Source organism: Mchenga conophoros, linkage group LG4 (assembly GCF_057382185.1).
Source record: "Mchenga conophoros isolate Kocher_MC1m ecotype Shallow Benthic linkage group LG4, M_conophoros_male_GT1.1, whole genome shotgun sequence".
Taxonomy (NCBI): Eukaryota; Metazoa; Chordata; class Actinopteri; order Cichliformes; family Cichlidae; genus Mchenga; species Mchenga conophoros.
In genome coordinates, this window is record NC_140529.1 from 34,672,677 (window position 1) to 34,692,662 (window position 19,986).

The 19,986-nt window shown below is 39.2% G+C and overlaps 1 protein-coding gene across 7 annotated transcripts in view; it reads left to right on the forward strand.

Annotated features, from left to right (window-relative positions):
• Positions 1 to 683: 683 nt before the first annotated feature.
• Positions 684 to 19,986, forward strand: part of med25 (mediator complex subunit 25) — a 33,272-nt gene continuing 13,969 nt past the window's right edge. For 3 of the 7 annotated variants that reach the window (XM_085272040.1, XM_085272036.1, XM_085272038.1), the window contains exons 1-15: positions 687 to 869; positions 2,906 to 3,055; positions 3,137 to 3,182; positions 3,413 to 3,537; positions 3,636 to 3,734; positions 4,583 to 4,703; positions 4,858 to 5,014; positions 7,108 to 7,232; positions 7,382 to 7,454; positions 7,686 to 7,918; positions 10,662 to 10,754; positions 14,602 to 14,687; positions 14,775 to 14,832; positions 14,929 to 15,036; positions 15,642 to 15,818. In XM_085272040.1, the coding sequence (XP_085128166.1) occupies positions 2,910 to 3,055; positions 3,137 to 3,182; positions 3,413 to 3,537; positions 3,636 to 3,734; positions 4,583 to 4,703; positions 4,858 to 5,014; positions 7,108 to 7,232; positions 7,382 to 7,454; positions 7,686 to 7,918; positions 10,662 to 10,754; positions 14,602 to 14,687; positions 14,775 to 14,832; positions 14,929 to 15,036; positions 15,642 to 15,818 (1,647 nt within the window). In that variant the 5' untranslated portion in view covers positions 687 to 869; positions 2,906 to 2,909. Of the gene's footprint in view, positions 870 to 2,905; positions 3,056 to 3,136; positions 3,183 to 3,412; positions 3,538 to 3,635; positions 3,735 to 4,582; positions 4,704 to 4,857; positions 5,015 to 7,107; positions 7,233 to 7,381; positions 7,455 to 7,685; positions 7,919 to 10,661; positions 10,755 to 14,601; positions 14,688 to 14,774; positions 14,833 to 14,928; positions 15,037 to 15,641; positions 15,819 to 18,500; positions 19,048 to 19,986 lie in introns of those variants that run through there. The other 4 variants (XM_085272041.1, XM_085272039.1, XM_085272035.1 and 1 more) reach the window with 4 other exon arrangements.

Genomic DNA, 19,986 nt, shown 5'->3' on the forward strand with positions numbered 1-19,986 from the left:
GGACCACACAAAAACATCTTTGACTGATGAGGACCAAAGCTATTAGTTTTGCATTTTCTATTAATTAGATTTCATTTTTATTTCATTTTTATTTTGTTTTTTAAGGGAACTGCCAGTGCTTTTGTTTAGTTTTAAATGTTTGAAAATGTTTCGATTTAGTTTAGTTTTCATTACTATGAGGGGTTGGTTTTAGTCTTTGTAAGGGGTATTGATGTGAATTGTTACTTTTTGTGAAACCGATATTGAAACAGTGGTTCATTTATTCTGGTATTGCTGGTTTACGAAACATCTCTAGAGCATATTTTCACGTTTTGTTTCTGATCATGGTAACCCTAATTTTTCGTTATGCTCGAAAAACGTTTTCTTGGTTACAGTGATATTGACAGTGTATTCACACATCCAAGTTCTCCAGTCGTAAGCCAAATTTCACTGAATTACTTTTGATATTAAAGCATTATATTTTCTCAATAATGGACAGCAAGAATTGAAAATACCTTAAAACCGTGTCACCGTCTTAAAGATTTTAGTATACTTCTATAATTCTGTGTGTTAGAACGGCTTGAAACCCCTGGTATTTTGTGTTTATGGTAATTCCCAAGTTGTATCGTTTTCGTTTATTTTCCTTGTACTCCTTTCGGTGTTCTTGACAACCTGATGTATGCCATATTCCGCTTTGTTGTTATTATTAATAAAGTTTTTCTTTTTTTTTTTTTTAATTCTTGGACTCTTGTGGGCATGTCGTTTCGTCACTTCCGCCAAAAATACAACAAACGCTCACGCTAACTGTGCTGTGTAATTCAAGTTAATTTTTAAAGTTACAGTTTGGTCCAACCGGTTCAGCGGTTCGTCGGACAGTCACAGTCCATCAGGTCAGTCTACATCACTTAACAGCTTGAAAAAGGCTTGTTAATTGGGGTTATTTGAACTATATTAGCTTGAATCGCTCACTGACGTTTGCTGTGCTAGCTAACGCTAAAACGAAAGCTGTGCGCACTTCAGCTGTTGTTGACTTCGTTAGCTTGCGTTTAACCTCCCGTTGGCGATAATGTCGATTAGCAATATTAATTATGGATTAATGATTAGCGAAAAAAAGCTTGGTTTTAGGTCCTACCTTTAAAACTGGAGCGCACAGCTATCGCAGCAAACATCTGGTATTTTATCACCGGTTTAAAACAAACAAACAAACAAACAAAAAGAAACAAAAAATAAAACATTTCTCGCAAGTGTGCTACACTGAAAAACACATGTGCTGTTTTTGTTTTTCTTTGAGAAAGAATAGCAGACTGTTACAGCTTCACAGAGGTGAAGTCACATGCTTCCATCGTACTGTAGCTGCTGGATGTCCCTGAAATCACTATCTTACATTGGGGTGTTTCAGCTCCGAGTGACTTGTGTACCTGACAAAACAAACTCAAAAAAGCAAATAACATAGATAATCGAGCTCGAATTAAGGTAAGAAATCAAACAGGAAATTAAACAAGGTAACGCTAAAGATGGTATCCCAAAAAGTTGAAGCTGTTCGTATGGACTTTGCGTTTTCAGTTGGAGAAACGTTTCGTCACTCAACCAAGTGAGTTCTTTAATCTCAGTTGACTGCACGTTATAAACAGTGCATTTGCATATTGACTAAAACTAACACCACTGGTGACTATTGGTTTGTGGGGTGAGTACAGTACTGTTTAAGCCATGGGTAGCTTCAAATACTTAATAGCTGGAAGTATATATTTTTTCTTAAAGATTCAAAGTAATGGTACAAGGTTCGCTGTCTCTTCAATGACAAACACAACATCAGCTGTGACGGAAGAAGTCACTTTGATGAGTGATGAAATGTTTTTCCCACTGAAAACGCTACGTCCAGATGAACAGAATCAACTTTTTGGGATTTACTTACCTGGATGATTCAGCATGCATCAAGACACTAAAGATATTAGTTCCGATAATAAGAAGACAATATTAAAAAATTAAAATGTAATGCTTTCTAAATGAATATATATGAAATGAGCAGTAAATTAACATCTTTTTGCTTTTGTTTAGTTTTAAAGGAAAATTGTAGTTTAAATTGTAGCCCAATGTGTCTGTCTTCTCACTGTGCTGCAGAGTATACGTACAGATCATAATAGATGCCATAAATACCACAAAGGCATTTGTCTGTGAAGGTTCTCAGTCATCCAGGTCATCGTAGCCTAAGGAGCTTGGAAAGAAAAGCATCTGGACTTTAAGTTGCTTGAAGACATTTCACCTCTCATCCGAGAAGCTTCTTCAGTTCTAAGGTCAAATGGTGGAGAGTCCCAGATCTGAAGTCCAGACGCTTTTCTTTCCAAGCTCCTTAGACCACAAGGGCCTTTCATCCGAGTTTTAACAAAAGTGATTTTTAGAATTGTTTTGTCATTTTCAATGTCAATTATAGCTTTTTATGAATTATATTTATTGAATCAAGATTTAAGAATATCAGAAATGCATTCAAATAGAAAGGTAGGTGTTACGACCCGGCTCAAAAGGCGCAACATAAAAAAGGAGATGAGTATCGGTGAGAAGAGGTTTCATCTTAAAATGGAAAACCAGGTTGGCTAAAATGGTTGCTGCCACCAAGGCAAAGACAAGTGAGCTCCCTGGGAAGCTTGCCTCAGGTATGCTTTTATCCACACCTGACTAGGTGTGGCCAATTAGCACCAGCTGAACACACTGAGCAGATTAGAGGCTGCAGAGGGATGTAACAGTAGGTAAGAGGCTTAAGAGTTACATGTACGAAATCCTACTAATGCTGGTGTTGAAGAAATCAGTCAGACTATATTTATTTATTTATTTATTTTTAACCAAGAAATATTTTTCACACCTAATTTTGGTTTTTATTGTAGTTTTGTTTTTTGTTTTTTTAAACTATAATAACCTTCTCCTCTGTATCTAGATCTATGGTGGCAGGTTCGGCACTCATGGAGCCATCCAGTAAACCTGGGCCCAACCAGGTGGCTGATGTGGTGTTTGTCATTGAAGGGACAGCGAACCTTGGACCATACTTTGAATCTTTAAGAAAAAATTACATACTTCCAGCTATTGAGTAAGTATCTAAAGCTACCCATTGTTTCCTAACTCATTAATGTCATGTAGCCATGAATTAATTTTATTTCATTCACCACAGGTATTTTAATGGAGGGCCTCCAGCAGAAACGGATTTTGGTGGAGATGTGAGTGTTGCTGTAATTCCTGTTTTCTATCTTTTTAACTGCTTATCCAACTTAAGGTTGGGCTAAAACCTTTCCCAGCTGACATAGGGCAAGAGGCAAGGTACACTGTAGACAGTCTAATCTCTGCTTTTTATTCTTTAGCTTGCATTCCCTGTCACTGTTTGCTGAAATTTGAATATGTTTTTTGAATTCTGTGGATAATTTATGATTACTATTTTATTTTTTTCTAGTACGGGGGCACACAGTATGGCCTTGTGGTCTTCAACACAGTGGACTGCGCTCCGGAGTCATATGTCCAGTGTCACGCGCCAACCAGCTCAGCCTTCGAATTTGTCTCCTGGATCGACAACATCCAGTAAAAATTATTTTCCTATTACACCTTTTAAACTGCCCCTTTGTTCTAATCATGAAGAGAAATTGTAGAAAATCACACTTTTTTTCTTTTCCACACAGGTTTATGGGAGGTGGAGCAGAAAGCTGCAGTCTGATTGCAGAGGGACTTTCTGTGGCCTTGCAGCTTTTCGATGACTTTAAGAAAATGAGGGAGCAGATGTAAGCCTGTATTTGTGTTTTCTTCATTGATAAAACAAACCTAGAGGCAGAATCTTTTCATCCAAGGTAACTTGGTAAAAGACAGTGAGAAGCTAATTTTGGCACTTCCTTAAAATAACATATTCTTCTCTTTTCCAGCTCCATGTTTGTATTGGGCCTACCAGAGTAGCTTTTTTAGAATAGCAAGTTCAAACAAGCTGCTTTAGCTGCTACCTCTCAGTTCAATAATCCTTATTTTTCTTATATTTGATCCCGTCAGTTCATCTTCTTTCTGAAACAACATGTTTTAGCATACTTCCCTGTAATTTTAACCCGTTTTCTCTGATTGGCTCCCTCTTTGAAATACCTGCTTAAAATGGCAAATGGGTGGGGCCTCGTTGCTCTCAGTGTCTATGATGAATATATTACGGATGTCTGCTGTTATTAACATTATTATGAGACAAAAATAGAAAAAATTTAATTTGAGTGTTTAGGTCAGTTTTGAAATCTGAGTTTTCACCTCACACAAATTACACTCACATAAACTGACCTCATTTTCAAAACTTTGACCATATGTAATTTTGGTTATATAGATGAACATTCACCAAATTAATGGTAAAGGAAAAGTATAATAGGTTCTCTTTAAGAGGCAAAACTATGATTGAATCAGTATAATAAGTCTTCCTTTATCCCCAAAATAACTGGGTCTTCTTGCTAAAATCATCTTTAAAAAGTTTCTAATATCTCATGAAATTCAAGTAAAAAGAAAAAAACAATTACAACAACGCCAGTTTTCTTTTTTGAATTAGCTTAGTAGTGATGAAAATCTAAACTTTTATGTCTCTCCCTCTTTCTGTGTGCTGCTGCAGAGGTCAGACCCACAAAGTGTGTGTGCTGCTGTGTAATTCCCCTCCTTACCTGCTTCCTGCTGTGGAGAGTGTCAGCTACACTGGCTGCACAGCAGACAGCCTGGTCAAAATCATCAGAGATGTAAGTAAACACAGATTTTGTCCTCAGTAGATACTTGGAGGACAGGCTGGCTTTTTTGGTGAAGGTTATTTTTACTGGGTTAGATATGATCATAGTATTAACCTTGATATATATTTGTTGTTTGTTTTTTTTTGTTGTTTTTTTTTTTTTTTAGAGAGGAATTAATTTCTCTGTTGTGGCTCCTCGGAAACTGCCCCCTCTAAGGGCTTTGTTTGAACGTGCGTCACCAGTAGGGGGGGCAGTTGAATCTCTTCCTGACTACAGTCAAGATCCCTTCCACATGGTCCTAGTCAGAGGCATCTCGCTTCCTGGTGAGAAAACTATGCCTTGTCCACTTGTAGCACATGTTTTTATTCATTTATTTGTTTTGTTTGTTTGTTTGTTTGTTTTTTGCTCTTATACTAAAGATATGTTGTGGAACAATAAGCCTTGATGAATTTTCAATTTTAAGTCTTCTTTGATACACAGTGATATGTAAAGGTATTTGGACTCATGTTAAAGCCTTAGCTTTTACACGCTGGGTGCCATTACGCTGGTTTTCGGGTGGAGGAATTGTTCTTATTTAGATTTGAGAATGGACTGCTAAGTTGTCCGCTTGGTTGGAACTGTAGTTTTGGCACTTTGACATTTTTAGCCCTGGAGGTTGATGTTTAATATGTGAGTAGACAAGTGTACAATGCTGTGAAAAAACAATTTGACTCCTTCTTGTTTTCAACATGTTTCACCTTTTCAAAACATTTTTAATATTAGTCAAAGATGATCAAAGAAAAATGCAGTTTTAGAATGAGGATTTCATTTATTAAGGGAAGAAAAGTTATCCAAACCTACCTGACCTTATGTGGAAAAAAAAAGTTATTTCCTTCCTTGTTAAGTCATGAATTAACTGTGAGTAATCACATTTTTTGAAAGCTGAGTTCACTTTTATTGGCCAAACCCAGGCCTAGACTCTGGTGAACCATGCTGCTAGCCATTATCCACAAATGAAAAAAACAGTGGTGAACATAACCAGGAGTGGCCAGCCTACAAAAATTACTCCAAGAGAGCATGAACGACTTATCTAAGAGGTCACAAAAGGACCCAAAACAACATCTAAAGAATTGCAGGCTTGACTTGCTTCAGTTACGGTTGTGGCTACACTTATGATTCAACAAAAAGAAAGAGACGTGGCATAATGGGATAATTGTAAGGTGAAAACCAATGCTGACCAAATAGAGCACAAAGGCTCATCTCACGTTTGCTTAAAAAAATGTCTTGATGAACCCCAGGAGTTTTAGGAAAAATATTCTGTGGAATACAACTGGCATAAAACTAACGTGGCATTTCATAAAAGAAACCTCATACCAACAGTCAAACGTGGTGGTGGTAGTATGATGCTGCTTCAGGACCAGGATAACTTGCAAAATTTGAGGAACTATGAATTCTGCTCTCTTCCTGAAAATCGTGAAGGAGAACGTCTGACTATCAATTTTTACCCTGAAGGTTATGCAGCAGAAAGTGATCTGAAACACCTCACTTGTCATCGCCATTGTCCATGCTGATGACAACTTGCATATTAACAATCATGAAACTGAGCTCACAACCATCAATGGTGCTAGTTTTTGTCATAATGCAACTATACCATTTAGAAGTTTGGGGATACCTGCTGTTAGCAGAAACTCAAGAAGTTCCCACTAAATTCAGATGAACAGAATGAACTTTCTGGGTTTTCCTTACCTCGATGATTGAGCATGCATTAAAATACACCAGTCACTCTGCTACTGAATGGCTAAAAAAAAAAAAAAAAAAAAACAGTACAAAATGAAGTTTCTGGAGTGGCCTAGTTGAAGTCTAGACTTAAATCCATCAGAAATGCTTTGGCATGACTCCCATGCTGCTGAATTAAAAAAAAATAAATAAATAAAAATTCTACATTTATCACAAATGATTGATTTCAGATCTTCCTGCCAAGGGTGCCACAACCAGTTATTAAGTTTAGTTTTTCACTCAGAGCCAGGTTTGAATAGCTTTTTCCCCTTAATAGATGACATCATCTTTTACAAACTGCATTCTCTATTTCTTCTGGTTATTTCTGTCTAATTTTAAAATTACTGAAACATGACTGTAACTTTGTATATCAGTTTATGAATCATCCATTTATATAAGATTTTTATTTCACTCTGAGCGCTTCTTTATTTGTAATTCTTAAAGGAATTTCTAAAGACTTAGCTACTGTTCAAGGTTACTCCGACACATCTCTGTGATCAGAGTCATAAATACATATCATGCTTCCAGTTGTAAGAAGTGCAAAACAGAACAAAAAAACGCTTGTACCTTTTCAACTGGACTTCACTAAACAATGGGTGATGTCCCGATGGCTGCAGCCATCTTTTATGTACAGAGCTTATCTCCCAGTCTCTCTCTCTAGTTTCTGCAGGTGGAGGACCCGGGCCGCACAAACCTGTCATCCCTCCTCCGGTGCTGGCTAGTAGTCAGCCTGTTGTTGGAACTCCACAGCCCCCTCCACCAATAAACACAACCCCTCCTTATCAGGTAATGGGCAAGCAGCCATATAGTGTAAAGCTGGCTGGAGACTAATTCGTGCTGCCTGCTTTTGGCTCAGTTTCAGACAGCGGTGCTTATGTTTCTTCCCTTAAAACGTTTTACCAAGCATTGTCTTCCTTTAATCTGCCCGCTGACAGAATACGCCTCTGACTGCTGCTCAGGTGGCTGCACAGATGGTCATGGAGGCAGCCAACAACCAGAAGAGTCGCTGTGAGTTACCAGAGGGCTCTTTGGGTCTTTGTGAACAATTTATACTAGCCAAGCTTTTACTTGCAGCGTGTCTGTGTTTACATAGACCATGTGTGATTATGCCTTGGTGTTTAACCCTACAGCATATTTATATATGATATTGTTCGGATTTATGCTTTTTTTTTTTTTTTTTTTTTTTTTTTTTTTTTTTTGGTCAGTCTTGTCTTTTTATGCCTTCTTTCCTTCCTTCAGTCCCAGGAATGGGCCAAGGGCCTCCATTTCCCAGTCACCCTGTAGTCAAGCCCATTCAGCCAAGTTTATCAACAGTGAGTACGGTAAATACGCCAATCCAACCAGTTACTCCCAATCAGCAGCCAGTCCCACCCGCAGGACAGCCAGTGCCCAGCCAGCCACCACAGCCACTCCCTCAGCAGCCACAACCCTCTGGAAATCAGACCACGCAACCATCTGCAGCGCCCACTATGGTAATTTCTGTTTCTTCTTCTTCAACTTCCAACCCCCTTTTAAGGGTTAAAAATACAGGAATTTGCAAACAAGGCAATAAATGCATTATTTGGGAAACTGTTCGTATTTCTTGTGTTGCTAAGAGTTAGATTAGAAGAACCGTAGCTCTGTAATGTGTCCCTGGAAAAATCAAAGCTGCAGAGATCAAGCTGGTAGCTCAGACAGACTCAGTGGAGCTGGGTCTGACCACCGATGACAAACTCAATATACTTCAGACATTGAAGAAGAAAAACACAAACATGAACGTCTTGTAACATGTTTTCATATCCTATTATTAAAAGGTGACAAATTAACATCCAAAAAAACGAATAAACTGCGACCAAAAAGTGTGGAACATGATGGACGCTGCTCTAAAATTCATGACAACCTCTTCAATATAATTTAAAATCTAAAATAGCAAAACAATAAACCATCCAGCAATTCACTTATTTGGTTCTGGGTTGCAGGGCAGCAGCCCCTCTCGCGAGCCATTTCCTCCAGCTTATCCAGGAAACATCAGGTCCAGCCAAGAGATATAATCTCTCTAATGTGTCCTGAGCCCAACCTGGGGCCTCCTGCCAGTAGGACATGCCTGGCCAGACAACTTTATATCCAGGACTACCTCAGCTGCCTCCTTTCAATGTAGAGGAGTGGCGGCTCTACTCTGAGCCCCTCCTAAATGACTCAACTCCTTACCATACTGTTAAGGGAAAGCCCATCTGCCCTTTGGAGAAAGCTAATTTTTTCCACTTGTATCCATGAGCTCATTCTTTCACCTTTAAAAGAACTAGCAATAATGGTGCAATAAGATATCTGCATAACATTTAGGACAACAATTTACTGGTATTTCACATCAATTAAAATCTTAACAAGACTTGGATTAAATGAGTAGTAAGTCTGGTGCTGAGTAGTGACAATTAGTCGTATAGTCGCACACATGCCTACTAAAAACAAGAAGTGTTTTTCTATATAGGGGATATTAGCGATCAATCGTGATATCATGTAACTAAAGAATTACTTCCATGTTGTCCAGTGCACTGGAAACATTGGCCTTCAAGCATATATATTCCTATTTCCAATGCTGACTTGTCCTGACAGTTGCACATTGCAAAACACTTTCATCAGATTAATTGCAGCGGTGTTTTTGGCTACGTTCACACTGCAGGTCTTAATGCTTAATTCTGATTTTTTTTTTTTTTTTTTTTTTTTTTTTTGTCTGCTTGTTCACACTACAAATAAAATGCGACAGCAAATGCGCTCTAGTGTGAACCCTCAAAGCGGCCGGCATGCGCAAAAGAAGACGTCACACACAACGCGCTCTGTTTAGACCCAGACCAAACAGTATTGTTTGACTGATGGTCCTTAATATAAAGACTTGTTTCGGACTTTACGTTTCCCAATTTTGCTTGAAGTTATAAAGTTATTTTGTTATTTACAAATGGCCTAATAATGATCCTTATTGCTGTTTTAGAGAGGAGCGGTGCTTCAAAGGATAGTTGCAGATTTCTGTCAGAATCTGCAGATTATACAGTACAAATAAAATGTTTACGTTTCTCCAACGTTGTCTTCCCAACAGTTTCATTGGATGGCCAGGAACTGTTCGCGATGTCTTCTCAGGCGCTGATAATTGCCGTCTGTCTTGCGTCAGTGACGTAAAAGACGGATTTAATGCGACATGACCATTCAAACAGCAGTCGCTTTCTAAAACATCGGACATGTATCGGATTCAGTACCACATACGAAAGTGACCCAGATCGGATTTGAAAATATCGTATTTGTGCCGTTCACACTGTCATACCATGATCGGATATGGGTCGCATAGGGTCAAAAAAGTCGGATTTGATGAGCTTTCGCCTGCAGTGTGAACATAGCCTTTGTACACCTAAGTCACATTCATGCCTTTATTTTTCTGTTCTGTTTACACATTTTGTTCAAACCCAGAGAAAAGAAAAGGGTGAAAAAATAGTTGGACTAATGCTGAAGACATACAGTACTCTGCATACAGAAGTTCATTTTCATTCCATGTTCCAGTGGCATATTGTGTTTCCTAATCCAGGTTTATTTTGTGAAAAGGCTAATTGATCTTTGTGGGGGGGGAAACCCCCATCCAATTATCCCAACACAGAGCTGAAACTGCTGATTAAGGAAGCAATAAATCTGTCTAATTGAGCGGTTGGAGCATCAGCGTCTGTGGTTCAAATATACTCAAGTTGGCTGAAAAAACATTGGGTTATCTTATGTTTCATTTGCTGTTTTCACCCCTGTAAACGCTATCAAAGATTAAGTCATACTGATATTTTTACATGTAAATAGCCCTGCTTCACTTAGAAAGACTCAGGACTTTACTTGGTGATGCTCTGCAAGCAGCAGCCTTGAGCTGAGTTTTCAGACCAGCACACTGTCTGAAGCCTAATATCAAAATGAATTTTAAATGCTACTACTACTACTACTACTACTACTATCAGATCAAAACCAGATAAGAGTCGCAATTCCCCAGAAGATCATTGTGGGTAGCGTTTTTTTCCCCTTCGTTTTCCAATTCATTTATTAATGTTCCTTTTTTAACAGATTCAATTGTCTAAACTTACATCTAATAACGTAGTTCGATCAGCTCTAAAGAATTATGTTTTACTATTGAAATAATTACTTTTCCTATGAATTGAGAAGTAATTCTTTATTCCTGGAAAAGTGTTGTATTGATAGCGTCCTCTAATTTCCTTACAGCCTGGAAGTCAAGTCAATCCAAACCCAATTCCACAAGGACAAGGTGTCACCAATAAAGTAGTGGCCTGGACTGGTGTTCTCGAGTGGCAAGAGGTAAAACAGATTCTTTGATTTTGAGTTAATGTTCATTCAATGGGAAATAAATGGATGTCTTACTTTTATTGAGAGCTTTGTGATCAGAAAGTAAAACCATCAAGGAAAGAATCACTTAAGTCATCAGAGTTCAGACAAAAGAGGTCTGGGAAAACTGCTAATACTAACCATTCTCCTCCTCAGTGGGCCTCACCACCAGTACACTGTGGAGCTCCATTTACCAGTCAGCTTGCAGATGTTTCTTTAAAATGTGAAATAGAGCTTTTTAGCAGCTGACCGATACTTTAGTAAACATTGAAAGTCTGATACCTTTTAATGGTGTGCTGCAGCAGCTGCAAATGAGTCTGAGGAAAACAGAAATGTTTTCTTTTTGTCACAGCAAAAATAAACGAATTAAGGGAAATCCGGAAAGATATTGAAGAGTTGCAAGTTGGAAAAACAAAGTAAATAACTGATTACTTCAAATGCAATACTAACGTGTGTTGCTTAGTGTAGCTGGAGGGTAATCTAATGCATTACTTTACCTAACACTGCCCTTGGCGCTGTAAGTCAGTGAGAGCAGATGTTCCTCATATCCTCACATCTCATGCACAAACCCTCTGTTTGTAGGAAGGAGCCAATCAGAAGAGAGCTGTCTTAAAAAAAGAACCTTGGACGTCTTGGTTTAGACAGAGGGGCTGTACATTATGTTGCATTTATTTAATGTGCAAAATTTGTATGTTGTTATCTAAAAAGTTTTGTCCTTGCAAGCTTCAGAGGGGCTACAGACAAGTTACCTGGTTCCTTGTGTTTCCATTCCTAATGCTAAGCTAACTGGCTCCTGGACTCAGCTTTACATTTTCTGTCCTTTTGTAATTGATAAGTATTTTTTGAAACTATCTTCAGAATAAGTGAATTAGATGTCCCTGCTGTAAATCAGCCTGTATTAGATTAGAATAAAAACCAGCACAGTCTGAGACTTGCCCTACCGCTGTCTAGGACCTATCACAGCAGTAAGTCTTAATAACCACCTGCCATTGATTATTGTACAGCTTGATTAATTGCACATCATTTTATTGTGCTACTTCTATTGGTTTTTGCCCAAGGTCAAATCGATTCAGTTTACAGTTGCATTGCTGAACCAGGAAAATGGATGTTAATGCCTTTTATGCGACACTCATGAGGTCTTCCAGTGTTTGTGTTTAGTGGACAGACTCGGATCAATTCCCTGCATCGACTCCAGCCCCCGTCTTCTGTTTGTCAAAATTATACAAGTCGGTTAAACGGACAGGAATAAGAATGAAGAAGCTCTGGAGAATCTAAATCTTGTCTATGACAATACAAACCGTCACAAATGATCTGAGTGGACAAATTAGAAGCATGAAACATTGCTCTTAATCTGCTGCCTCCTACTGCAGTTAAGTCATCAGGCTTTCAGCTCTGTAAGTGATTCTTCTGTGGCACAATCTGTAATGTTGAGAATAATTACAATGCAGACACTAAAATTCATTTGGAGAAATGGCTGTTGATAAAAACTCTCAAGGACTGCCAGCACACTTGGGTGGCGCTTGCTCGGAGTACAGTGTTATCAATATGGTATGTTCTGTTTTTGGCTGAATTTCAATCTGTTATTCTATGAAAGCTTTTCTCGTCTAAAATGTGGCGTGTTTGCGGTTTCCGCTGTGGTTTACTGACACACTTTTTAAATCCACCCGTAATTTAAAGCAGATTAGATTGTTTTGTTACTGTCCACATTCCTGGCTCCTTTTCTTCTCCACCTTAGCAAGCCCTGGAGATAAATAACCCATTTGTCTGCAGCACAACACATTTGTAATGGTCTATAGTAGACCTGACTAATATGTGATAGATTAACCATTGATCGTGTATTGATGCGCTGAAGACGAGTGCTGGCAGTGTTCCCAGTGGGATTGCTGCAGTGATGTGCTTGGAGAGAGCGCCCCTCTCCTTTTAATTCTTGACAATTTGTTTAGGTCTTAAAAGTCCATCCATTTCTTTAAATTGCTTTTTCTGATTGAGGTCACTGGCAGAGGCTTGAGCAGGGCAGCCCACAGATCCTTTTCCTCAGCAATATTCTCCAATTGCTCCCAGGCCAACTTGAAATCCCAGATACCCATCAGAGCATTCTGGTGTAAATTGAATGTTGGATGGTCAAACGCATCCAAAACGGCAACATTACACACCAAATAGGAACGGTGCCACTCCAAAGCACACTCTTTTGGGAGTTCATTGCTCAAACTGAATAAGCTGTGAGGTATTTAAGCCTACAAAACAACTGACTAGGGCCCTATGAACTGCAATCACAGTCATTGAAATTATTGAGTGTGCTGATAAGTAAAGAGTTGCATAACAGTCACTTTTCTAAATTTTACAGTGTTCCGATTTTCTGGTGTTAACAATATCTGATATTTTAATTAGCCAATTAATGAATTTAATGATTTATTAGTAGTAACACATGTGATAATACTGCAAATGTTCCAGCACCATAACTGTCTGTTTAATTTGCACAGTTATGGTTAACTTTATGCTGTATTGCAGCATTGAATGCATGGTTTCAATAATGAGGTCAGCATATGTACACGTAATCCTGGTGAGCCTGAAGCTCTGCTTCAGACCACTCTAAATGCTCAGTATCAGACTGTCTGAAAATTGAGTGATCTGACTCTGGTGAAAAATCTGTTAAGGCAGTGTTCACACACAAATCAAATATACTTTTTTTTTTTCTTGTTTTTTTTTTTTTTTTCTGGCCTTTAGTGATTGTTTTCAGAGAGATCTGTTCTTTCTGTCTAAATATAGAACTCAGTGGCACTAGCCTTTGGGTGCTTAAAGGGAGTATATTATGTTTTTCCTTATTTTTTTTGGTATGATGTCAGAGAGAGTGGATATTCCTCATATGGTGTCCCACCTATCTGCTGTTCAGACCTTGTATTTTTAAGTGGCAGCCAATCAGAAAAAAGCTGTCTTACACAGAAGGGAAAGAGCTGCTTTTTTTTTTCTTTAATATAGAGGATCATCTGTTAGGTTGAAAGCCCAGAAAACGATAAATAAGAATGATTTTGAACTGAATCTTGCAAAGCTACTTTGGCTGAGTGCAAGAATAATGTGCTGAGCGTTTTAGGCTTTGAGTGTATTTCATTTGCAAAAGACCACAATAATTAAGATTAAAAGTTCATGTGACTTATAAAATTATGTTATTGTTCACTCATTTCTTTTCCCAGATTTCAAAAGCTGTTCTAGTTGATATAAATTATTTTGGCCATCATAGCTGTATAGTGAACATCTAATATTGTAACAGCTTTATCGACAACGAACCCCATAAACTGGCTGCAACTATGCACTTCTTCCCAGGCTTAAAATGCAGACCAAAATAGAAAATTCCCAGTTCCCTTTAATTATTTGTGAAAGAGTAAAAATCTTGTCCACTCTGCAGGCTGAACTTGGGCTTTTTCAGTTGTTTTCTCAGGGACAGTAAGAACACACCATCAGGTCTATTTTGAAGTTGGGCTAGAGGTGCGAATTCTTATATAAAAGTGTTAAAAATATATTTGTTCTCTCTGCACTCTTACTGATTTCTTTGTTCTGCGTGTCCACACTAAACTTAATACATAATGTGCTCAGCCACAAGAACCTTCACAGTTTAGCTAAATCCAGTCTGCCTACTCTGTATTTCAATTTTGGTTTAAGAGAGTCGGCCATGGTTTGAAAGATCACACGAATGTCTTGGAATAAGCTTTCTGTGAGCTTTAAGTAATGTTTTCTGTGCCCTTCTAGATGACTTCTTTAAAGAAAATTTTCTAAATTCCCCTCTTCTTTTTGTCTCACACTCGCCCCTCTATGTTAACCCATGCAGAAACCTAAAGCCTCATCCATGGATTCGGCCACCAAGCTGACGCGATCCCTGCCATGTCAGGTGCACGTCAACCCAGGAGAAAATCTGTGAGTAGCTCATCAGACACCCTGGACGTTAAAAGTGGTGAAATGTTTTTGTTCACACCGTGACTATGCACGTTTGTCTCTAAACAGAAACACAGACCAGTGGCCACAGAAGCTCATTATGCAGCTAATTCCACAGCAGTTGCTGGTGAGACCGTGTGTTTATACTGTTTTCTTTTGTTTTGTTTATGTGCAACAGGGATGCCTTTATGAATGATGCATATCTCGCCTGCTCTCTCCGTAGACAACCTTAGGTCACCTTTTTAGAAACTCTCGGATGGTTCAGTTTCTCTTCACGAACAAAGACGTGGAGTCGTTGAAAGGCCTGTACCGCATTATGGCCAATGGTTTTGTAAGTTTTCGAGCTCCCTCTGCCTTCCTCTGAACTTGGAATGTGTGTCCTCTGCTTGTACCCGCTCTTGTCCATCATTCAGCATACCTCAATTTATTTTGCATGAGTGCAAATTGCGTGCAGGTTCCACCTCTACCCAGTAGATGGACTGAGCGTGAACCTGTGTTGCAGTTTTATGGTGAAGACTCTAGAGGGGGTTCTAGGCCACTCTTTCTTTTAAAGCTCAACATCATTTTACAACATTATTTGTCATCAGTTTAAGCAAAAGAAAAAAGCTTTTAGTTGTGATCCTTTTCCAAAGGGGTAGCATAATGATAGGACTTTTGTTAGTGTGGTTTATTTTTAATCTGCTGGTACCTTTGAGAAATAGCGGAGGCATTAATGGCATTCGGTCCAGCTGAGCTCTACCTCTTTGCCTAAATTTGATTTGCAGCCCAGGGAAAGAACAGTGTGAATTAATATCATTTGCATTCACTTTATAAAACTGGCATGTTTGATTGGGCAAAGGAGCTTAGGAGAAGGTTATGTCCCCAAGCCGGAGCCCATCACATAATTACAACAGTGTCCCATGTCAGGGTCTTAATCTGCCCTGTGACCCTCTGCAGGCTGGCTGCGTCCACTTCCCCCACACTACCTCGCCCTGTGAAGTGCGGGTGCTGATGCTGCTTTACTCATCCAAGAAGAGAATATTCATGGGCCTTATCCCCAACGACCAGAGTGGCTTCGTCAATGGCATCCGGCAGGTCATCACCAGCCACAAGCAGGTCCAGCAGCACAGAGCGGTGAGTGGAAGTGGAGTTTGTGGGAAGAAGGATTCAGTGTGGTAGAAAACATGTGCAGCGGGGAGACCAAAAGCAAGTGATAATGAGGAGGTATTTTAGAGATTGGACAGGGAATTGAGGTGCATTGTTTAAGGCGTTAAGTTGCATTGTTGTTGACATTTCATTTAGTGAGCCTGGTATCTTCACAGCAGCCACTCTACTACAGGCATTACCTCCTGCAACATTAGCTGACTGTTGCACTCCCACCTCATTATCGCTGCTTAACTGAAGGCACATATAGGTGCGAAGCATAAAAGCTCTTTATGTCGAATTTGCTTCAACCACAACACAATGGCCTCTGCAGTAATCGGCGCTGTTTGTTTATTTCAAAATGCTGGGATAATGCACAGTTACTGCTTTTTAATTGTTTATTTCACGTTAATGATTAATAACTGGCTAAAACATCAAATATTAAGGGTTTAATTGCCCCTAAATTAAGTGCTTCACTCAGGTGTGTGTGTGTGTGTGTGTGTGTGTGTGTGTGTGTGTGTGTGTGTGTGTGTGTGTGTGTGTGTGTGTGTGTGTGTGTGTGTGTGTGTGTGTGAGAGATATGAAACTATCACACCTTTGTTTGTTTCCAAGTATTTTTAGGGTTGTCAGAATTTGGCTCTGACTTTGTTAGTCTCTTCGTAGTTTAAAGCTCTTGTAAACTCAGTTTCAAATATTAAATATTTCTCTTTAACATCAAATATTCATATTAAATCAAAGTCACAGAGGGGAAAACCATTGTTGGGTATCAATTATTAAGAGAGAAACACTCAAAACTGAACCAGCATGGTAAGCAAAGACCAAACAGCTGAATTTCATATATTGATTTAGTGTGTGGTTTTTTTTTTTTTTTTTTTTTTTTGTTTTTTGTCTAAATGGAGTTTGGAGGTATGCTTAAATCTGACGGCAAATAATGCACTTATATGGGACCATAAATACAGAAACCATGAATACAAAAGCCTTCAGGAATAATAGTCCAAATCTTTCCAGCTTTCGTTTAATTCAGGTGTACCCAGCACATTTTAGCTCACGGGCCACAAGCAGTCCAATTTAATCTTGAGTGGGCCAGACCACTAACGCTATTGCATAATAGCCTATAAGTAGCACATTCAAATGTTTCCCTTTCTTTGTTGTTTTTTTTCTAACAATGACGGAAAATTATCCACTTTCCTCATTTAATATTAGCCCTGCTGAGTCAACAGACACTCACCGGCCAATTTATAAGGTACTCATGTTCAACTGCTTGTTAATGCAAATGTCTATTCAGCCAACCACATTGCAACAACTCGGTGCATTTATGCATATAGGCACAGTCAGGACAACCTGCTGAAGTTCAAACAGAGCATCAGAATGAAGAAGAAAGGTGATGCAAGTGACTGTATGTGGCATGATTGTTGGTACTACATGGTGTGGTCAGGGTATTTCAGAAACTTCTGAGAGTGGTCAGAAAAAGAAAATATCCAGCGAGTGGAAGTTCACTAGGTGAAAATACCTTGGTGATGTCAAAAGTGAGAGGAGAATGAGCAGAGTGCCTCAAGCTGATACGACTGGAACAGTAACATACTGATAAGCTTATCTGTAGGCAGAACAGAGAAAACCTTGAAGCAGGTGGTCTACAGCAGCAGCAGAAGACCACACAGAGTCCCGTCAGCTAAGAGCAGGGAACCAAAGTTATATAAGACTGGAAAAACATTGCCTGCTCTAATTAGTCAAGTTGTGCTTTGATGTCGGTGTGGAAGGGTTGAAATTTGGCACAAAATAAGATGAAAGCATGGCTCTATCCTGCCTTGTGTTAACCACTCCGGTATGTGGTGGTGGCGTACTGTTGTAGGGGATATTTTCTTGGCACACTTTGTACCTCTCAGTGCCAGTTTAGTGTTGTTTAGCAACACCAGATGATACCTGTTGCTGACCGTGTCCATCCTTTTGTGACCACACTGCACCCATCTTCTGATGGCTGCTTCCAGCAAACATTGCAGTCAGTTTACTGTGCTTAAATGGCCTCCAGTCAGCAGAAATCAATCCCGTAGAGTCCCTTTGGGATTTGGTGGATTGGGAGATTCGTATCACGAATGTGCAGCTGACGAATCTGCAGCAACTGTGTGATGCCGTGACGCTGTCAAATCTCAGAAAATTTTCAAGCACCTCGTTGAATCTGTGCCACAAAGCATTAAAGCAATTCTGAAGGCAAAACGGGGTCCAACCCAGTGCTAGCAAGTTGTAACTAATAAATTGGCCAGTGAATATATAAGCACAATTTCCTCTTCTGTTGTGTTGTGTTTGCTTGGCTCCAGACACGACAGTCAGAGTGCAATGAAGTGCTTGTTACGTCTGATATCAGGCTGCTTTTGTTTCTTAAGCTTGTGGAACTAACTTACTTAAACGTGCATGCGTCACCTGTTCACGTCAGTGAAAAAATTAATTTGTTTTAATTTGTAAACTCCTGCACCTTCATTTCACTCTTGTTCATTAAAAGCACATTGCACATGTGTTTTTTGGGATGATTTTTAGGAATCAAGCACTTCTCATGTTTGTTATTGAGACTGTCTGAAAACAAAGAGGACAGGCAACATGATCTTGAGATTAGTTGGTAAATTAGAAAAAAAGAATTTCTAAAACTTTTTTTTTTTTTTTTTTTTTCTGGCTCCTCTGTAGTTATCAAACTGCCAGCACCAGAGAGGAGGAGGAGACACTGTGCAGCTGCTGACTGATATCACAACTGTGTGTGTGTGTGTGTGTGGCAGGGATAATTATGTTTACCACATAAGATTCAGTGGTGGTATGAACTCATAATTTGTATTCATATTTTAAAAGAAAAGATCCTCCACTATTGGAGGCATTATTGCCGTTGCCGTTTTTCTGCTTTTTGAGACTTGTAAAGGGGGAGGAGGCAGTAAGTGTACGTGTTCTAAATATTCGAGGGTTGACATTTGATATTGCATAGTCCAGTGTGACTTTGTGGCTGGTTAGTATCTTTACCTTGTTGTAAGCAGTGTTGGGGAGTAACGGAACTCATACTGTATGTATGAGGAACTGTATACCGTTACAGTTGACTAGTAGTATGCAGTTACTTTGTTGAAATAAATGGATTGCAGGGCGATCTTTTCCTGTTTCATATGTGAGGCTATCCCCTCTCAAATTTTGGTAATTACACGCATTGCCGAAACCCAAATAAAACACGAAATGAAAAGCTCTAATATAAGGGTCCTGTTAATTTTGGTGGCGTCAGTTACACAATGGACCCGAAGCCAGCACAACAGAACCAGCAGTCAAAGAATCGACCTCCAATCTAAAGAAACATCTGGAAGTAAGTTCTTTTATTAAGAACTTAACCATTAGCCTAGTTCAATTACCTTGTTTTAGTTGTGTTAGCTACCTGGGCTATGCGTGACTTCAGTGTCTTCAATGTACTTTTGCTGTGTGATTTATTACTATTACTGAAGGCTTCTCGCCACCGACCTAACATTGTTTGCTGGCGTTAGCTGAGGTTAGTTCATAGACTGCAGGCGGTTAGAATTGATGGATAGCATTAACAACCTGCTAGCTGCAAATAATCATGCATAGTTCTAAGAGCAGTCTATGAACTAACCTAACAATGTTAGCTCGGTAGCGAGTAACCTTCAGTAATGGTAATAAATCACACAGCAATAGTACATTCATGTAGTTGTAGAAAAGCATGACAATATATTAAGTAATCCAAAGTATTCAGAATACGTTACTCACACTGAGTAACGTAACTGAATGCGTTACAAACTTCATTTTGGGGCATGTATTCTGTAGTGGAATACATTTTAAAAGTAACCTTCCCAACACTGCGTAAGTGGCTTTCAGTCACAGCAGAGGCCATCACCACTGGAGCAGCGAGGCTTGTAAAAATGTTGGGGGCGGGTGCGTGGAGTCAAGTCTGGGCATTCCGCGTTAAATCAGGACTGGGCATCCAAAAATGAAAGATGGCAGCCTCCTTTGGTTTTAGCTTCATTTTTGGGAAATGACAGGAAGCAGAGGCACATATGCAGTCTATGATTAAACTACCAGGAAAAGATGAGTAATACATTTTCTGTGGACCTTTCAAGTTGAAACGTGATGATTCACATTTATAAATTGCTAGATTGTGTTCTTCTCTTTCTGAATCAGGTCTTGA